We start from the raw sequence: 20,301 nt of genomic DNA, 5'->3' as shown, positions 1-20,301 counted from the left end.
ATAAAAAAGTCTCTACTATTCCTTATTTTATTCTAGTACATAACATTTTCTTATAGAAAACATGTTTATTAAGACATATTTTAATAGCTTTTGTAGAAAAAACCAACGTATCCCAGCAGCATTTGAGAAGATATATGACCCCTTTGCTGTCACATGTTGCAGAACACTTTGAAGGGTTTGGTTTATATTGGATAGAACACCACAAAAAAGCACAATTAGTAATAACATTACAGTGCCCACAGCTCTAACAAGGACATGTTCAACATCTTGAAGATGATTTGTGAATATCAGTATTCACAAATAATTTGCTATTTTAAGGTAAATCAGAAAATAAAGTTGTTCTTCTATTAATAAAAGACAATATTTATGGGTCGTTCCATGTCAAATCACCACAAAAAAAGTGATGTCTAAAGGTGCGTACACACTGGGCGATAAAGTGGACGACTGAACGATAACGATATCGTTATCGTTCAGTCGTCCACTTTATCGTCCATTTTTAAGCCCAAAAAGATGAACGATGACGACGACACGCGTTCCCGCGGGTCGTTCGTCATCATCGTTCATCGGGCTGACATGCAGGCCAACCTGACGATCTCGTCAGGTTGCTGCATGTCAGGGAATGGGGGAGAGAGCCCGGCGCTGAACGATATCGTTAATGATATCGTTCAGCGGCTGTGCTCAATGTCATAAACGACATTGAGCACAGCCTGCCGGGGACACACTAGACGATATCGCTCAGGGAGCATATAGTCTAGTGTGTATGCACCTTCAGGGCCTGATCGCAACTGCGATTACGCAGGCAAACGGCCGATTGTTGCGTACTGTGCATGCATCGCAGTGCTCATGCGTGAACCAGCCACTCTGAGCGCAGTGACTACGCAGACCCATTGCAGTGTGATTGACAGTAAGTGCCGTTTGGGGGGAGGTGACCGGGGGGGGTTGTCGGCGAAACGCAGGTGTTCCTGTGCGTTTGAACGCCGCTGCAGGGGCATGCATAAATTATCCACTACAATGCCGTACACAGCTTGTGTACTCACAGCGTGCGCTGAGGTTATCAATTTCTCAGTAATGTCTGACTTTCTGCAAGTGTGCATGAGGCTGCGATGGTACTCAATGTTATCGATGGTTTTGCAGTCTTGCTAAGGATTACGAATGTGTGTAAGGTAAAGTGAATGTGTGTAAGGTATTTTGTGTTGCAACGGCATAGCAATCGCAGTGGATTAGCATACTATTGCAGTGAGACTGCGTGTGTAATCGGTATTGCAATCGCAGTTGCGATCTGTAATGAATCAGGCCCTTAGTCCCTTGTTTCACTAGTTCTCAATGCAGAAGCTGCAGCCAGACTGAGAAGAACACAATAGAAATGGCTATCGACCATCAATAGTTTACAAATATCGACGGTTTACTACCGATGGTAGGTACCCGGCAGCGGTGGCCATCAAGCAGTGCAAACCATCTATGGTTCACCATAGATTGTTATTGTACCATCGATGGTTATCACAGATGGTGCCATCGATAGAAAACCATCCCTAGAACACAGAGAGAGACACTACAAGACAAGTCTGAATTTGCCAGTTGCATGGTTAGTGCAAGAAGGGTTAAACTGTCGTACTTAATATTTTTTTTTTACTCCTGTTTCCAAAGGCATCCCAAAATCAAACTTCTACCAAAGAGATTGTATTGTACATACTTTATGTACAAAAAAAGTAAACTTTTTTTTTTTTTTTTTAGATATTCAAGGTCAAAGGTCACATCATGTGACCTTGAAATGTAGAAGTCAATATTTAAATATACATTTTTTTTTATGAAATTGTGGTCCCTTTACTTCTAATTGTGGTAGAACTTTCATGTTGGTCTTGTTTTGAAGCAAAGTTAGGATTCCTTTTAGTTGACCTTGCAAGCATACATTTTTTGTCATGTTTGTAACCCTGTAGCATGAACACCGTGTATCACTGTGGGCTAAAATTTTACATATGAAAGTTACTTTATGCCGTCTATCATCCTACCAAATTTCATAAATATCTGAGACGGTCGGGTTGGAAGCTGTGATGATTTGGCATGGAATGACCCATATGTACAATATTGGGAATAGCTTTTGAATTCCTATTATAAACAGTTAGAAATTTAATTATTTCATTTACTGGCTTCTGGTGTCACACAATAGGGCACCTTTGCAATCATTTAACTTAATTTTTACATTGTAACAAAATATTTTTAAAAATAATTGCATTATCTACCCTATCAAACTGCTCATCAATGGAAATTATCCTCCAGGGTCAAATAAGTGGACTCTAATGAATACCTCTTACAGTACCTGGAGTATATAAACAATCATTATGTAACAAATTATTCTCAATTGGTTTATAATACAAAGCTGTCTGGCTATTATATCACCACCATACTTTTATCTAGTATAAATATGATGGCATCATGTACCCGATACACAGTCTCCACCACATTTTTAAAGCGATCTCATCAGATTTCCAAATATATAGGTCATCCACACATTTATACAAATTCTATATTAGTCGTGCTTTATATTATATCATACTATTGTACTGAAACATAAAATTGTTCTTAAAAAAAAAAAGTATCAATATATCAATCAACCTGGAAAATTACAATTGCTACAAGACCCGTTCCACATAACACATACCTTTTTAATTTATGTATATAATTTCTGACCATCCATAATATGTTACCATCAAATTACTCATTCAATAAAAAGTCCTGAGTGTTCTTTAGCACGTAGGTTCTAGTCAGAATTTTGATGTTAACTTAAGGGACTGCAAAGAAGTCAGCAGCTACAAAGGAGAATATGTTTCTGCATATAAACAGGACATAAACTGCAACTTCAGAGATTTTCCATGTGTTGTAAATTGGACACAAAGATTACAGGAAATATTTTGCTTAAAAATGTTCTGCTACCATAGCAACAAGTATGTTTAAAAAAATAAAACCATAAATACAGTTCTCCAAAACCAGCCCTCCACAGATATAAAAATATACTTGCCCAGGTGGCCTCCTCAGTTATCATTCCACACACAGGCTCCAGGGAAGGGGGCACACAAGGACTTATTATATTAAATATCAGAAACTTATGTCTAGTTACAACATTCAGAAATTTAAAATTTTTAAATAGAACGCTGAAACATTGGATTAAGGAATAAGCTTCTGAACCCTTTTACTACTAAAGACATAAAAGCCCCCCATAATTGCTGTCAGTCGGGCACAGGAAGGAACAGGGCTTGATAACACATCAGTCCACCATGTCATTAAGATCTGCCCATTCCGGGATACACATTGCAGACATTTTTAAAAGCCAGAAAATAGAGAAGAGCATTAAAAGTTTGCTCTCTCTCTCTCTCTTTGTCTCTCTCTCTCTCTCATTGTCTCTCTCTCTCTCTCTCTCATTGTCTCTCTCTCTCTCTCTCTCATTGTCTCTCTCTCTCTCTCATTGTCTCTCTCTCTCTCTCTCTCATTGTCTCTCTCTCTCTCTCATTGTCTCTCTCTCTCTCTCTCTCATTGTCTCTCTCTCTCTCATTGTCTCTCTCCCTCTCATTGTCTCTCTCCCTCTCATTGTCTCTCTCCCTCTCATTGTCTCTCTCCCTCTCATTGTCTCTCTCCCTCTCATTGTCTCTCTCCCTCTCATTCCCTCTCTCCCTCTCATTCCCTCTCTCCCTCTCATTCCCTCTCTCCCTCTCTCCCTCTCTCCCTATTTCCCCACTCGCTCATTTCCCCACTCGCTCATTTCCCCACTCGCTCATTTCCCCACTCGCTCATTTCCCCACTCGCTCATTTCCCCACTCGCTCATTTCCCCACTCGCTCATTTCCCCACTCGCTCATTTCCCCACTCGCTCATTTCCCCACTCGCTCATTTCCCCACTCGCTCATTTCCCCACTCGCTCATTTCCCCACTCGCTCATTTCCCCACTCGCTCATTTCCCCACTCGCTCATTTCCCCACTCGCTCATTTCCCCACTCGCTCATTTCCCCACTCGCTCATTTCCCCACTCGCTCATTTCCTCTCTCTCTCCTGGCACCTGTAGTATCCTCGTTTTAAAGAAGAAGATTCCCAAAGTCGCCAGACACAACCCATGTAATGCAGAAATCGTCCAGGGATGGGGGAATCTATCATCCTGGCTTCAATAAACTTAGAGAAATCCTTATTTTGAGGAGCAGCATTCCCTTTGTGGTTATTATCTGGTGATCACTAGACAATATCAACCAGCAGTGCAGAAATACTAGCAGAGATGAATAACGAGGAGAGCATTTAACACGTACGTGTTTCCCTATCCTGGCACCTACAAAACTCAGGAAAAACCTTGATTGAAAATGGGTCCCCTCTTTCAAACATGGTGATTCCTTAATAGTTATTGTCTGGTAATCACTAAACAATAACAATCTATACTACAGAAAGCATTTAATAGTCTAGAGATAGGGGATTCTAATCAACAGATTTTCCACATCCTGGGATCAAAAAACACAGCTATCCCCTCAACTGACGCATAGATTATTTTTCAAAATGGTATGCCTTGTTGGGAATATTATTAATCCTGCACATGTTATGCCAGGGGTGGGAAACCTTTTTTCTGCCGAGGGCCATTTTGATATATACAACATTTGCGGGCCCGGTGCAGGCCACGCCCCCTTCGTGTGATATCACATGGGTGCAGGGCCACAATCCCCAGTGATTAAAGCAATGCCCGAAGCATAATGAGGATGCTCCGGGGAACTGTGAGGGCAGCGGTGATGTCTGAAGCGTCCTCAGGACACCCCAGGCGGCACTGCTGCATAGATCCTGGCTGCAGGGTGCCATTCTAGGCACAATGCTAACCAGATGAGGCTAGCAGAAAAAAGCTCAGAGGGCTAGACCAAATTATTTCGGGGACATTATACGGCCCCCGGGCCTGATGTTCCCTAACCCTGTGTTATGAAGTTCATTCAAACACATAATAATTAAACAATCTATCCATTTGTACTCTAATAATGGATAGATTGTTTAATTTTTATTTTTGGAGACCAAACGGTTTAAACAAAGTGTTGTTCTTTAATAGTTTTCTTTCGTTATTTACAATGTTGGAGTTTTATGTAAATTAGGCATGGACATTTAGTTATAGACTGTTGAGTTTAATATGTCTTGCCAATTATATTATAAAGTTTATTCTTATATAGTATCATTTGGTTTCTCTTTAGATCATAACAATATAGGTACTAAATAAGACTGATTCCGGTTTGTTCCAACATGAATAGCTATTTCAAGTAACCACGTTCCCATAGTTGTGTACTGTATTTATGTTTTGTAATTTATACCAGCTGGATATAAGCAATTTTTGGAGAGATCCACTAAAAACATCTAAGGGACTCACATATATAGATATAGATATAGATAGAGAGAGAGAGTATAGCGACCTGAATGCTATATTGATACATCAGAAAATTCTGATTTCTAGAAACGATATAATATATAATTTGTACCTTACTTCCTCTCCATTTGTTTCATACTTGCTACTTATTTATCATTGTATGCACTTTAATTTGCCTAGCACAGCCTTATTATTGTAATTAAATCATTGACTTATGATGATTATATGAAATTAATGATTTATGTTTTATTGCTTTAAATGTTGGTTATATTTTAATTAGTAGAATTTTAATTTGAACCCATGGGATAAGTTCAGAATCCAGACAGCGGGGATTCCGGCATTCAGAATGCGGATGCCAGAATTCCGAGACTTATCAGAATGATCCTGACACTTATCAGAATACCAGCGCCGGGATCCTGAATGTAAGTAGCAGGGTTAGGGGGTAGTTATTAGGGGGAGGGGAGTTTAGGTACCGGGGAGAGAGGGTTAGGCTTGGGTCAATTACCTAGAGGCGTCGGGATTGTAACCTGGTCGAGATTCTGACCGCTGGCTGCCCGTACACATCCCAGTAAAATAAATTTTTATTTTATAATAAATAAATATATATATATATATATATATATATATATATATATATATATATATATATATATATATATATATATTTATTATAAAATAAAAAATTATTTTACTGGGATGTGTACGGGCAGCCAGCGGTCAGAATCTCGACCAGGTTACAATCCCGACGCCTCTAGGTAATACATATTCACATACACACATATATATGCACACACGTACACACACACAGAAAATTATGAAAATGAACTTATTTAATAGCCTAAAAAAAGTAACATAACAAAAAAAAGCATAGCAATATCAATTGAAATGTTACAAATGAAAGTCAAAATGGGTACCATTTTAATGTTTGCAGGTTCAAGATAGTCCAAATGTAACTGCAGAACCTTTAAACTCACAAGATAAGGATTTATGTCTAAGTAGAAAACATGAAAGCAACATTTCCTACCTTGGTGTATACTTTCTTGGCAAGGCTGGCACTTCCCCGCATGACACACCTGATTACAGTTGTGCTCGCCACAGTTCAATGGATTCCCACAAACATTTGCACAGTGCATAGTAGAAGACTGCCCACATCGAACAGATTGACTATGAGAAAAATACAGTGTTATTATCAGGTGCAGTAACTTTCGACATAAAATATTAAAAACTAAATGTGAAATACTACTTGTATAAAAGCAAAATGCAGTGATAAAGGGAGGTATTGTGCCATTAACTAAGATAATGAATTGGCTGTTTACTTACAAGGAAACTCCAGATATATTTTTTTAAATGAATAACCAAATGATTATTAACTTTTATGCTGCGGTCTGGTAGAAAGTAGCACATATTTAAGGCATTGTCCACTTTTGCACTCTCAACCCTTGATATTATCTTCTTGTAGCAAATAAAATATCTCAGTAGTACCACTCCTTATCTGAAACCTGATCACACCATGAACGCGTTGCACTGGAGGACTCACAAACAGTCCAGTCCCTGCAACAGAGCTGTACATGAGCACTGGACAGACTGTAATATAAGATGTGAGCGGCGGTGTTAATGCAGAAAAATGAGCACAATGTAACACCTTTATGTAAGGTAGGGGTATTGCTAAAAGAATAACACCATATAAAATACATGTGGGGGAGGGCTTTTTTTTCAATAATAGTGGCCCACCAGCACTGGTAATTACTTCATATTGCACACATTGATGTTGATCTGCTCCAATAAGCCACAGGTTCTACATATTCCCTGAATAATGGATGTGTGTTTTACTCACCTGATGATTTTATACAGCTCATCACTGTATTAATTTTACTTGCGATGGAAAAAAAAACAAAACATGTGATCACCAATGTCTCCCCACCTCTCCCTCCAGTTTGGACATGGATCAACTAAGTCTGAGAAGATACAGTAGCAGTCCGAGGGCCTGATTCACTGCGGATAGCAATTCTGCTTATACGCACGCACCACAGTTGCTAATATCAGCGGTGCTATTTAAATTATTGCATTCACATTGTGATCGCAGCCTGACATAAGGACGCCCACTTTCCCTTACTCACATCCATATACTAGGGCAACATAGCGAAACAATCGGTAACATCGGACCCATATGCACACTTGCGCAACCCTGAATCAGGGCGTCCCTTTTTTTTTATTCTTATACGGCCTCCACGCCACTTGCACAGCTGTGGGTGACCACCCACAGCTTGTGCGGGTGGCCTGGCGACCATCGGGCTTGCGACGAGACCCTTGTGGTAGGGTATCATCCACCGCAAGCCCCAGTGAACTTCCTGCTCTAATAGAGCAGGAAGTTTACTACTGACATCACGTGTGATGTCAGTAGGGCCGCCCACAAATGGCAGGTATTCCTTGGGGAATGCCTCAGTTTGTGCAGCCACCCCCTGAAGTGCTTGCAGTAGCGTATGGTCAGCCACAAGCGATGCAATCACATCCGATGGACCGATGGTTGCATACACTTCCTGGAGATGATGTGCGCAAGTGGGCGTCTTAAGACAGGCTGGCGGGCGTCTGCATACACAAAGTGATCGCACGCCAAGACATAGTGGGCGTACTAATGCCTCGCCGTGCGATCACCTGCCTTCCCAAATTTGCATATGCATCGTGCGAGCGAACGTATCTAGCGAGCGGGTCTGAATCAGGCCCAGAGAGACAGATTTTCATATGAAAAACATAAACTAGTGTACATTGAACATATGTCCTTTTTCAACAATGCAATAATGAAATGCCTCAAACTCCAATTTTTTCGAAATTTCACAACCATAATGGGGAGCTGCAGCCCATGGATAAAAAACAAACATCGAACTCATGTCAAATTATCTATAGGCTTTAAACTATGCACCAATAGGAGCTAACAGATTTTAAAGAAATAAAATTGTAGGTGCTATATAATAAAGAAGTCCCATCTATGTATTATGATGAAGGGTAAACTGTAGACTATTATTAAATGATCCATAATGTGTGGACTATGCACCAATAAACTGAAGGTACAATAAAACAAGAGAGAACTTCTGTTGTCACAAATGGAATAAGAAAAACATTATTTAAATGGCAAGGCTTGAGGAAGTACAAAGTTAAAATTAACTTATCTATCTGTGCATACACAAGCAAATATTGGAAATCAGCTAAATAAGCCTAGTGAGCCATAGACAAAAAATAGGACAAGAACAAACATAACCTATCATTAAATTACTTATATTGAAAAACAGAGAACGGCTCAATAAAACTATAAGGATAAGAGCGTCATATGCAGCCCCTCACTCAAAGAGGTCAGAGATAAAATCATGAAAATTCCTTTTAGTATGAAGGGCTGCAGACGAATCATAAACCAGAGACATTGTGTGCATCATGAAAACATGATTAGCAGGAGCGAAGCAAGAAAACTGGAATTACTAACCACATCTTCATGTAATTGCCCCTATAAGGGCCCAAAACACAAGCAGAACTAACTTGGTGGGGGGGGGGCAAAATAAATTGCTACATAAACAATAACCATGAAGTAAATTCTGGTGGGGTAGACTGAGAACTGCGGAAAGCAGAATCCAACAGAAACATTTTAAGTAGTAATCTCCTAGGTAGCCATTGTAAAGCCCACACCAAAGGCATCCCCACAATGTTATGCGCAGCCTGTAATGAATAAAAAGCAAAAAACATATTGTCCAATTGTTTAGGAGGAGAAACATATTCCATCCAAATGTCAAGGAGATTAAATGTAGGGGTATTCAAAAGTTCCACTCACCAAGGAGATAAAGCCGTATGTCTAGGCATTTCAGCAAGTAACAAATTCACAGTCGCATGAGATGGAGGAGCAGTTGAATCCATGAAAGTTCCAAACGAGACAACATGCGGTGAAAATGATTATCAAAGTATGAAAATCACAGGCCAAGCGAGTAACAAACTCCATATCCATTTTCAATAGAGTTTGGGTTGCGATTAGTGACTAGCACAGAAATTCAAGAGGCACCTCAATCGTATCCAGCAGTAAACTGAGACCACGTTCGGGCAGAAAAATCCAGTAACACGAATGCAATATAGGAATATGGCTGCAAGCAGCAGGGTTTTAGTATTAGAGTAAGTCCGAGCAGTGTATATAACTGAGGTAAAGAGCAGTGCAGCGGGAAAGACCTGCAAGTACTCCCCGATGGTCGTGCTCCAAGATGGCTGCGGGTGGTCATACACGCCTGAAAATCTTCAGGCTGGACTCTGGTACGATACGAGCGTCTCCAGACTCGGGACCCGGGTAAAATTAAAGCCAAGTGTAAAAGAATAGGTATGGGCTGCAGTACTGAGATAATCCTGGAGTAAATCCACTGTTAGATCTCAATTCTATGCAGCATGGTCCGGAGCTCAAATAAATAAATATCGGCCACTCCAGGTGCCCCGCCCATCGAAAGTTCCCCTCCAGCCTGTTTTAAGAGAATTGAACATTTCATGGATATGTAGGATATCATCTCCTTCTCCTCTGGCCAGTTTACAGACTTTTCAGCCACTTGGGATGCCATGGTTGGAATTTAAAGAGTCCTCTCTTTACGCCTCATTCTTGGGTACTGCTGTAGCTTCTTCTCCCCCCACGACTTGGTATATACATTCTGCTATACGATTGATGGTTCGATAAGGGACCACTCCGCCAACACCTTCCATATGATACGGACTGGACCCATAATTTTGCGACCCCCTTTCCCCTTCCATCCCCCTATTATTTTTCCCTGCCTTCCTTCCTTTCCCTTCTTTTTGCTTTTTTAGTTGCATGTCCTGTGATATCTCTGATGTCTGATTTAGTACATATATGCTATGTGATACAAAAACAGGATTTTGTTACTAACCGATAAATCACTTTCTCCGATTCAACAGGGGACACCGGAGTCTCATAACAGTGGGGTATAGATGTGTGCTAACCGGGAGCTGGCACTTTAAATTTAGAAAGAGTGACTAGCTTCGCCCCCTCTATACCCCCCTACAAGCCAGTGTCAGGAAACTCTGCCCGAGGAGAGCTGGAAAGAAACAAACTGCAGAGGAGGAGGTGAAGCAAGTACACATAATGACAAAAAACAACACAACATGTGTAAACAGGTTGCAACACACAGTTGAACAAAGAAAACCACCAGTCATAACTTATAATGACAATCAACCATGGCAGGAAGGAACAACGCCGGATGGGTGTCCAGTGTCCCCTGTGGAATCGGTGAAAGGGATTTATCGGTAAGTACCAAAATCCTGTTTTCTCCTTCATCCACTAGGGAACACTGGAGTCTCATAACAGTGAAGACGTCCCTGAGCTCCCATCCTGGGTGGAAGAGTGCCGAGAACGCTGCAAAACAGAACGGCCATACTGAGAATGTATCAAAACGATAAAATTTGACAATAGGTACTGTATGTCGGCCCGACCTACTGGCCGCACGACAAAGTTGAGCTATGGAAACCCCGCGGGAAGCCGCCCGTGAGGAACTCACAAAGCGTGTGGAATGCGCCGTGATGGAAGCCTGAGGTTCCTTTGAGGAGGCCACATAGGCTTGCCTGATGGTCAGACGGATCCAGCGTGCAATAGTCTGCTTGGAAGCCAGCCAACCAGGACGAGCGACATCATACCGGACAAACAGGGAATCTGTTTTCCTGAGAGATGCAAACATATCCACATAGATCCTGAGGGCTCTAATGACGTCCAGGGATCTGGAAGCTGGAGTGTCCTCTGGAAGAACTGGCACCACAATAGGTTGATTTATGTAGAACACAGATACCACCTTAGGAAGGAATGCCATCTGCGTACAGAGGGCCTGATTCAGACCCGCTCGTGAGCGCTCGCAAGCGGGTCGATGTTGGCCCAGTGTCGATGCGCACGACGGAGCCGGGTCCGTCGTGCGTATGCGAAAGACCCGGATAGCGACGGGCAAGCCGTCGCTCCGGGTCTCGTACCAAAGGGGGCGTGCTGTCGATGGTGAGTGACAGCACGCCCCCTTTGGTGGGCATGCCGGGGGTGTGGCTGCCCAGACGGAGGCGTTCCCATGGGAACGCCTACCGTCTGGGGCCGGCCCCACTGACATCACAAGTGATGTCAGTGGGAGTGCCTTTGGCTCTGATAGAGCCGAAAGCACTCCAGGGCTTGCGGCAACGAGACCCTACCACAAGGGTCTAGTCGCAAGCCCGATGGTTGCGATGGTCTTGACCATCGCGACCATCTTCCTGGCCGCTCGCTATAGCTGTGGGTTGTCACCCACAGCTATACGAGTGGCCAGAAGGCCGCTCTAAAAATTAAGAAGGACCGCCCTGATTCAGAGCGAGACTCTGTCAGAGCATCCGGCTCTGAATCAGGGCCAGAGTTCAGCCCTATCCGCATGGAATACCAAGTAGGGAGGGCGACAGGAAAGAGCCCCAAGGTCCGACACTCACCTGGCGGAAGCCAAGGCTAAGAGAAGAACCACCTTCCATGATAGGTATTTCAACTGTCTGTAATGGTTCAAACAGAGAAGAGAGAACAAGATCCAAATACCACGGAGCCGTGGGAGGAATAAAGGGATGTTGTAAACTGATAACCCACCGGAGAAAAGTCTGAACATCCCGGAGAAAGGCCAGTCTCTGCTGGAAGAAAATGGACAGCACTGAAACCTGAACCTTCAGGGATCCAAGACGTAGGCCATCTGAGAATCCTGCTTGCAAAAAAAGTAGGAGCCTGGACACCTTGAACGCTGTAGGAGGCGATCCCCACTGTTCACACCAAAACACATAAGCCTTCCAAATACAGTGGCAGTATTTTAAAGTGACGTCCTTCTGGGCCCGGAGCATGTAGGGAATCACAGTAGATGGGATCCCCTTTTTTCTTAAGATAGCCCTTTCAACAGCCATGCCGTCAAACATAGCCGCCTTAAGTCTGGATAGACGAAAGGACCCTGTCGCAGGAGATCCTCTCGCAGCGGCAAAGGCCACGGATAGTCTATCAGCAGTAGACATAGGTTGGAATACAAAGTTCTTCGGGGACAATCTGGAGACACTAAGAGAACCATGGCCCTTTCCCTCTTGATGCATTGCAGAAGTCGAGGCAGAAGAGGAATCGTCGGAAACAGGTAAACAAATCGGAAATGCCTGCCAGGGTGATGAGTGCGTCAACTGCCACAGCCTCCGGGACTCTTTTTTCGAGAGCAGTATAGAGGCAGTTGATGATTGTGTCTGGATGCCATGAGGTCGACTTGTGGGAGGTCCCACCTCTGAACAAGCTGTTAAAACACCTGGGGATGGAGCGCCCACTCCCTGGGATGAACATCCTGACGACTGAGGTAGTCGGCCTCCCAATTTTCCACACCTGGAATGAATATTGCTGATATTACCACGGCGAATTCCTTTACCCAGAGTAGAATGCGGCTTACTTCTGCCATTGCCGCCCGACTTCTGGTGCCGCCCTGTCGGTTTATGTACGCCACCACCGTGGCGTTGTTTGACTGGACTCTGACTGCTCGATGATGTGCTAGTTGAAGAGCATAAAACAATGCCCGTAATTCAAAGATGTTTATGGGCAGTCTCATTTCCAGTGGGGTCCAGCGGCCCTGGAAATGTTTCTTTAGAGTCACTGCCCCCCCACCTTCTCAGACTCGCGTCTGTGGTGAGGAGAATCCAATTCCACAAACTGAACCTCTTGCCCTCCAACAGGTGAGAGGAATTCAGCCACCATAGAAGAGATATCAGAATTCTAGGGGGCAGCTTCACTTGCTGGTGAAGGAATAAATGGGATCCCCACCACTGAGAGAGGAGGTCCAGTTGAAAAGGCCTGGAGTGGAAACGGCCGTATGGTATGGCCTCGAAGGTCGCACCCATCTTCTAGAGGAGTCGTATGCACAGGTGCACCGATACTGTTGTAAGATCAGCAGCACCATCTCCTAAATGGAAGTTGCTTTTTCCTGAGGAAGGAAGACCTTCTGACCTACAGTGTCCAAAATCATTCCCAGAAATTGAAGCCTCTGTGTTAGCTGCAGATGGGACTTGAGAAAATTCAGGATCCACCCGTGTCGTATGAGGAGCCTGTGAGTCACCAGTATATTTTGTAATAATTGGTTCCTGGAAGGAGCTTTCAGGAGGGGATCTTCCAGGTAAGGGACAATCGTGACTCCCTGAGTCCGAAGGAGAGCAGTCATCACAGCCATGACCTTGGGAGCCGAAGACAGGCCGAAGGGTAAGGCCTGGAATTGAAAATGAGAGAGTCCCGAATGGCGATCGTAGGAACGCTTGATGAGGCGGTCAGATGGGAAGGTGTAGGTAGACATCTTTTATGTCCAAAGACACCAGAATCTCATTTTCCTTGAGCCCTGCAATGACAATGGGAGGGACTCCATCTTGAACTTGAATACTCTCAGGTAGGGATTGAGATCCTTCAGGTTCAGAAAAGGTCTGACCGATCCGTCCGACTGAACCACGAACAAGGTGGAGTAGAACCCTGCTTTAGCTGATGTGTGGGGACCTGTACCAACACTTGAGGGGTCAGAAGTTTGTTTACAGCTTCTTGTATCACTACCCTTCTGTTGTTGGAAACTGGCAAACCTGTGGTGAAAAACCGAGGTGGTGGTTGGATCTGGAAATCAAGTTTGTACCCCTGGGTGATGAGGTCCCGGGCCTAGACGTCCGGACAGGATTGTGTCCACACCATCCTGAAATCTCGAAGACAAGCTCCCACCCTGGGGTCCCCAGATGAGAGGGAAACCAGTCATACACTGGGTTTGGCAGAGGGCTTATTGTCCTGGTGTGTAGAGGTTGCTGTGGCTCTACCCTGCCTCTGGAGCCACGAGAAATGGTAGGTCCTCCCCTGGAACGGCCTCTGAGTCTTCCTGGGGCACAAAAGGATGGTCCTGAAGGTTTACGGGTAGCCGGAGCAGCTGAGGGGAGATAAGTAGACTTACCCCAAACAGGACGCAACCGTTGAATGGCAGTAGGTCCACCGCCATCTTTGATTCTGCATCAGCCTGCCTCTGTCACAGCCAAAGAGCTCTCCGGGCCGATACTGCTAGAGCAGAAGACCTAGAGGCGAGATTACAGATCTCTTTTGACGCCTCGCCCAGATAAGCAGCAGACTCCCTGATCTGTTCTGCTAAATGAATAAGATCCTCAGCTGGGAGTCCTGTCCGTAATCCTTCGGATAGCTGTCTAGCCCAGGCTTCAATCGCCTTGTTGACCCAGCAGCCTACTAGCACAGGGCGAAGAATCACACCCGCTACTGTGTAGATGGACTTTAGGGTGTTCAACTTCCTGTCCGACGCTTCTTTTAAGGAAATGGCCCCTGGTACTGGCAGAACCGTCTTTTTGGACAGACGAGACACTGAGGGATCTACCGAGGGTGGTGTCTCACATAGCTTCCTGCTGTCTGTAGGAAAAGGATAAGAGGACAAGTCTACGGGATACCTGGAACTGTTTATCTGGGTGTTTCCAAGCAGAGGTGAGGATAGAATCCAGCTCCTCTTAAGCAGGAAAGGAGGCAGCCTGTCCTTGCATTTTACTAAAGAGAGACGGCCAAGCAGAACCTTGGTCCTCTTCCTCCACGTTTAACACCTGGCGGATTGCTAAAATCAACACTTCTATGCCCTGGGACAAAGTTTCCGGATCCTCCGGGAGCTGTTCCTCCTCGGAACCATGAAACTCGCCCTCATCTAGAGATGGCATATCCTCATCCTCAGAGTCAACCGACTGTAGGACTGAGAGTAACAGCCTCTTCTTGGGAACCTGTGGGGGAAGTCCCCACGGAAGGGAAGCGGGATGTCATGGCTTTTGTGAGCCCCTCCACTGATTTAGCTAGTGAACGAGCCCAGGCTGGTTCAGGGGGAGAATAGTAGACGTCTGAGATTTGGAAACCGCCCTTTCTTTACGAGAAGCCTCCAGCTCTTCAGACAGGTGTGACATAACAGAAGTGAACTGCGCCGCCCAAGTCAGTTGTTCCTGTGTCTGGGGTGATCCTTGAGCCTGAGACTCTGAATCACATTTGTCACATAGCAGAGAGCTAGAGGATTGTCCCTGTGTAAACTTTTCTGCACAGTTCTTGCAAGAAAAGGACTTTTGTGAAGCCTTTGATCCCCTTCCAGCCATGGTACACAAACACTGACATACAAACAATACAGCAATGTAGAGGACAGTGTAAGAATAGACACTGATATATTATATAGAGAGGAAGGAGATAAGGGCAGAGAGGGGTGAGGGCCACACCCGCCCAAACAGCACTGTTGGAAAAGCCAAAAGTGCTGTGTATAATCACAGCAGTAATATTTACACTGTGCTCCTATATTGCCTACACCCCAGTGATACACTCACGAATCCTGGGTAGGCTGTCTCAGCGCTGTTGTTCAGCGCAGCTAGCAGCAGCATGAAATGGCAGTCGGCTCTGCTTCTGGCCGAGGCAGCTGAAAGCAAGAATAAGAACTCAGCGTTAGACTCCGCCCCCCCCTCCCCCGCTATGGCGCCAATCTTAAATGTCTAGCGCAGGGATGTATACGGCACTCTGCGGACTGCCCTGCTAGCAAACACCGCCGTTTTGTGTGTCTGGCAACCCCGCTAATCGGGGAGCCAGGCTATACTCACAGTAACTGCCAAGGCTGCCAGTGAGGCTAATGGGGGACTGCGATATGCACTGCATGCAGCGCATCCTGGTCAACCACGGAAACAGTGGTCTCTGTAACCGAGGACCCTTGCGTAAGCCGCAAGCAGCTGTGATAGGGTCCCCCTGGCAGCTCCAACGTCGCAGACAGGCAGGGGCAATAGCTGCCTGTCACGTCCTCAATGCTTGTATCCGCATTTTCTTTAACTATATTAAACTAAACTATGCCTGTAAGGAGAAGCCCATAGTAAGACCAGCTCCCTTGGGCATAATACGGACTGGCTTGTAGAGGGGTATAGAGGGGGAGGAGCTAGTCACTCTCTTTCTAAATTTAACGTGCCAGCTCCCAATTAGCACACATCTATACCCCAGTGTTATGAGACTCCAGTGTCCCCTAGTGGATGAAGAAATTCTAAAATATATATTTTTTTAAAACATATGCATCTATGTGTCGCGGGGTTCCATATCTAGTTCCTCTCATTTCATGTTCTGTACATATCGCCAAGGATATAGGACTTCTTTATACAATAAAAACTGTTTGGCAAAAAAAGAAAATAATTGCAATTTTCATGTATTCTCCAAATTTGCAATAGTTTTTCTTTCATTTGTGGAGTATTAGAGCAGAAAGCTGTGCATTCTGCAGAGTGATGAGTAAGCCATTTGTTGAACAGACAAACATACTTAAGAATGCTAAATTCTATGCTTTTTTCTACTGTATTTCAAGACTGAATATTTGAAAGGATGAAGTATATAGGGGGTTATTAAGCCAATATATACATACATTTTTAAGTACTAACTGTTGAACACTTGCTAACAATGTAAGTATGGGGCTATTAAGATACTTTACAATTTCAAAGTCTCCTTTGAGAATTGACAAAAACATGTTAATTATATTGCCATATTACTCATTACACCATCATATGTCAGTGTTAGGATGCCAAGGGAAACAAATTCACATATTCTCCATATGGTCATTACATGGGGAGACAGCATGAATGTCGAGCGCTCTATAAACTGTTATCAAATTGATTATAAAGAAGCATTTTGAAATACGGATTTAAAAAACGCAGCAGTATTACTGAGCTTTCATATGAATAGCAATGGTGGGAGGAAATATAAAGGGAAGATATACAATACTGATAAAGTAATGCTTGCTTTTCTAAATGCATATGTATTATTGCCAATATGGATGGAATTTACTAGTTTAGTAAAAAGCGAGGTGTACTACATATGAAGGTTGCAGGTTTTAAATATACTGATCTTGCAACTTATTTCTTTCTTTAAGGGTTTAAGAGCAAGTTTGTGCTTTTGGTCATCTATGGTAAACAGTTGGAAATATTTAATACCCTCATTAAAAAAATCACGCACCCCTTATTAAATACTATGATACAACACTCTGTCACCTTTCTTCCGTCTCATTACAAGAGACACATGTCAAGGTTTTGCACAAAATCCTTATTTCACAAGCTCAAAGACAACGTATGATTGCAGAGGAATCGGGTCAATGTCCCAAATGTCGTTTTGCCTCAGCTACTATTTGTCATAACTTATGGGAATGTGGAAAACTACGTACATTTTTGGGCAAAGTCATCTCTTTTACTACTGACCTGCTCTATTTGCAATTACGTGCAGACCCGTTGGCTCTGTATGTTCTAATTTTGACAACTGGTCTCTAGGTGCCCATAAACGAGCGATTCTTCCCTTACTTACTACTATTGTAATGGTGGCAAAAAAGTTATCATGCAAAATTGGACGTTAAATCCCCCCATTTTTAGGTTCTGTTGAGCGTTTACTTTTAAAATTACTGTATTATGACAGGAGAGCGACCCTGCCTACTATTGCAAGTAGAGTTGATAAATTTTATAGATAACTTGGGCTCTCAACGACAATGACGCACCTGTGGATTCTCCCCCCCCTTCCCATTTCCCTCTTTACCTTATTTTTCACTCCCAGTCATATGTATATTTTATTTCTGTTATGTTAGGGTTTTATACCTGATTGGGTTCATTTTTTCTCTCCCCTCCTTTTTTATTATTGTATTTTTTTTGTTCGATTATGTCGATACTTCCTATTAGCTTTTCATGGTTTTGACTGTTATGTCTCACTGCTACGTGGAAGTTCTTCACCCTTAATATGCATGCTCACATTTATTTTATTTATTTATTTTAATTTGTACTGCTGTGTACTTTTGAAAATAATAAAAAAAAAAAAAGAGTAATGGTGGGTACACACTGGGCGATATTACTGAGCGACTGCACGATTACGACATCGTAACCGTGCAATCGCTCAGTAATCGAGCACTTGTATGTCGGAAACGACCAGCGATGCGCACTCCTGCTGGTCGTTTCCGACACTGTCCATCGCCTGAACATGCAGCACAATCTGACGATAATGATAGATTGGCATGTTCAGGAATGATGGACAGTGCCTGCACTGAACAACTGATCGTTCAGTGCAGACACTACAGGGGATCAGGAACGACGGTACGATTACGATGTCGTAATCGTACTGTCTTTCCTGATCGCCTAGTGTGTACGCACCTTAAGTGTGTGCATGACAGATATAATGGGTGATTTCATACCAATAATAACTTGGTAATCAAGAAATAAACTGAGAACTTTGTTTTGTATTTAAACATGTTATTTTATTTACCCCCTCCCGTACCCGGTCCTCTTCTCTCTCGTTGCTGCACGCATGTATGCACGTCACACCTAACATGTGGCCCCAAGCTCCCACTGCACGTGCCGTGCATGTTAAAGTTTGCCGTGCAGCAGCTGCAATTAGGTCATCACGCAATTGCATGAGGACCTAATTTAGATCAGAAAATACAAACAAGGCGCTAGTGGAAATAATTTTAAACCATCTAAAAATTCAATAAACCTCTGTTGCGGACTGCAGATAGCAAATACGAGGAGCTGAGCCTCATCAAATATGAAGGAGATAAACAAAAAATTGAGGAGCACTGTCCATATACAGTAAATATATAAAAACAAATTTAGAACAATAAATACAATTATTAGTACATCAAACAACTGTATGCATTTTAATCCTAAAGGTATCTAGAGTGAAGCAAGTGAGCCAGCTGTGCACGGAATTCAGCCACTTCATACTCACCGCCACAGGACGCCTGCCAGTCAGACCAGGTATTTAGCTGGTCCCCGTTACTAGCACTGCCTTTGTGAGACTTTGGGGGTTTAACCACTTGCCGCAATGCAGTCAATCCAACCTGCAGAAAGCATCCATTCCCCATGATAAACTGAAGACCATTTTTAACAAAGGGAGAGTATACAGTGTGATTCTCTCGACTAGAGGAGACAAATGTTGGCTGTGTGAATAGAGTGACATCCCATTATTGGAATATAACAATTACCTGCTGACTTTTTTTTTTTACTAACCGTCTAACAGTTAAATTTGTAGTCAATTTACTCAACTACTAATAGATGGTATACCACTTATGTATAGTGGCTTTGAACATGAACAGATTGACTAACCGTGACTAAATCAACCCAATGCTAACAAGTGCCTATAAAGACTTTACCTGGTCCTCTTTGGAGTACATAGAACAATTATGGTTTTAAATATTTCTTTGTGAGCTGTGGTGTTGACAGCATGAATGCGTTTTTTATCCGGAGGACCATTTACACAGATGAATATTTGATGTATTAATCTTATTTATTGTAATAAGTTTGATTTTATATATTTACTGTATATGGAAAGCACTCCCCAATTTTTGGGTTATCTAATTTAGATCAGGACCAATCTTATAATTATAGATATGATTATATAACCATACAAGGATCATCATGTACTGCTAAAGGAAATGGCAGCAGTCTACAGATTTTCCCTTGTGAGAACTTGACCTACTAATAATAGGGCAGAGGTTCTCAAACGGGGGCCTCAAGGCACCCCATCAGTTCAGGTTTTAGAGATATCCATGGTTAAGCACAGTTGGATAAATCAAATTGACTAAGTTACTAATTAAGTCACCTGTGGTCAGGAATGCATATCCTTAAACCTGGACTGTTTGGTTACCTTGAGGACAGAGTTTTGGAACCATTTAACTAGTTACACTAAATATAGCCTCGGGTGATCAGGTATATGCCTTATTTCCAAACATCACCTTATTACCAGTTCTCCCAGGACAACCTGCATTTATGGCCTCTGTGTTTAGCATACTACAGCTGACACACTTACCTGGTTCTTCCACATTCACAGGTTTTTGTCACAAAGGCAGGACAGGAGGGGCAAGGACCAGGATGACAGAGTCTAAATAAAACAATGACATTAACACAAATCTCAAA

General features: G+C 43.2%; 1 protein-coding gene across 1 annotated transcript in view; it reads right to left on the bottom strand.

The window, feature by feature from the left end:
* The window catches only part of NFX1 (nuclear transcription factor, X-box binding 1), a 107,122-nt gene that overhangs the window by 35,814 nt on the left and 51,007 nt on the right, over positions 1-20,301 (bottom strand). The window contains exons 6-7 of the mRNA XM_088476297.1: positions 20,195-20,266; positions 6,392-6,531 (exon numbers count right to left, since the gene is read on the bottom strand). Coding sequence (XP_088332423.1) covers positions 6,392-6,531; positions 20,195-20,266 — 212 coding nt within the window. The remainder of the gene's footprint in view (positions 1-6,391; positions 6,532-20,194; positions 20,267-20,301) is intronic.

Source organism: Taudactylus pleione, unplaced genomic scaffold (assembly GCF_031769625.1).
Source record: "Taudactylus pleione unplaced genomic scaffold, aTauple2 ptg000186l, whole genome shotgun sequence".
Lineage (NCBI taxonomy): Eukaryota > Metazoa > Chordata > Amphibia > Anura > Myobatrachidae > Taudactylus > Taudactylus pleione.
The sequence above is the reverse complement of the archived record's forward strand: the minus strand, read 5'-3'. Positions and strand labels throughout refer to the sequence as shown.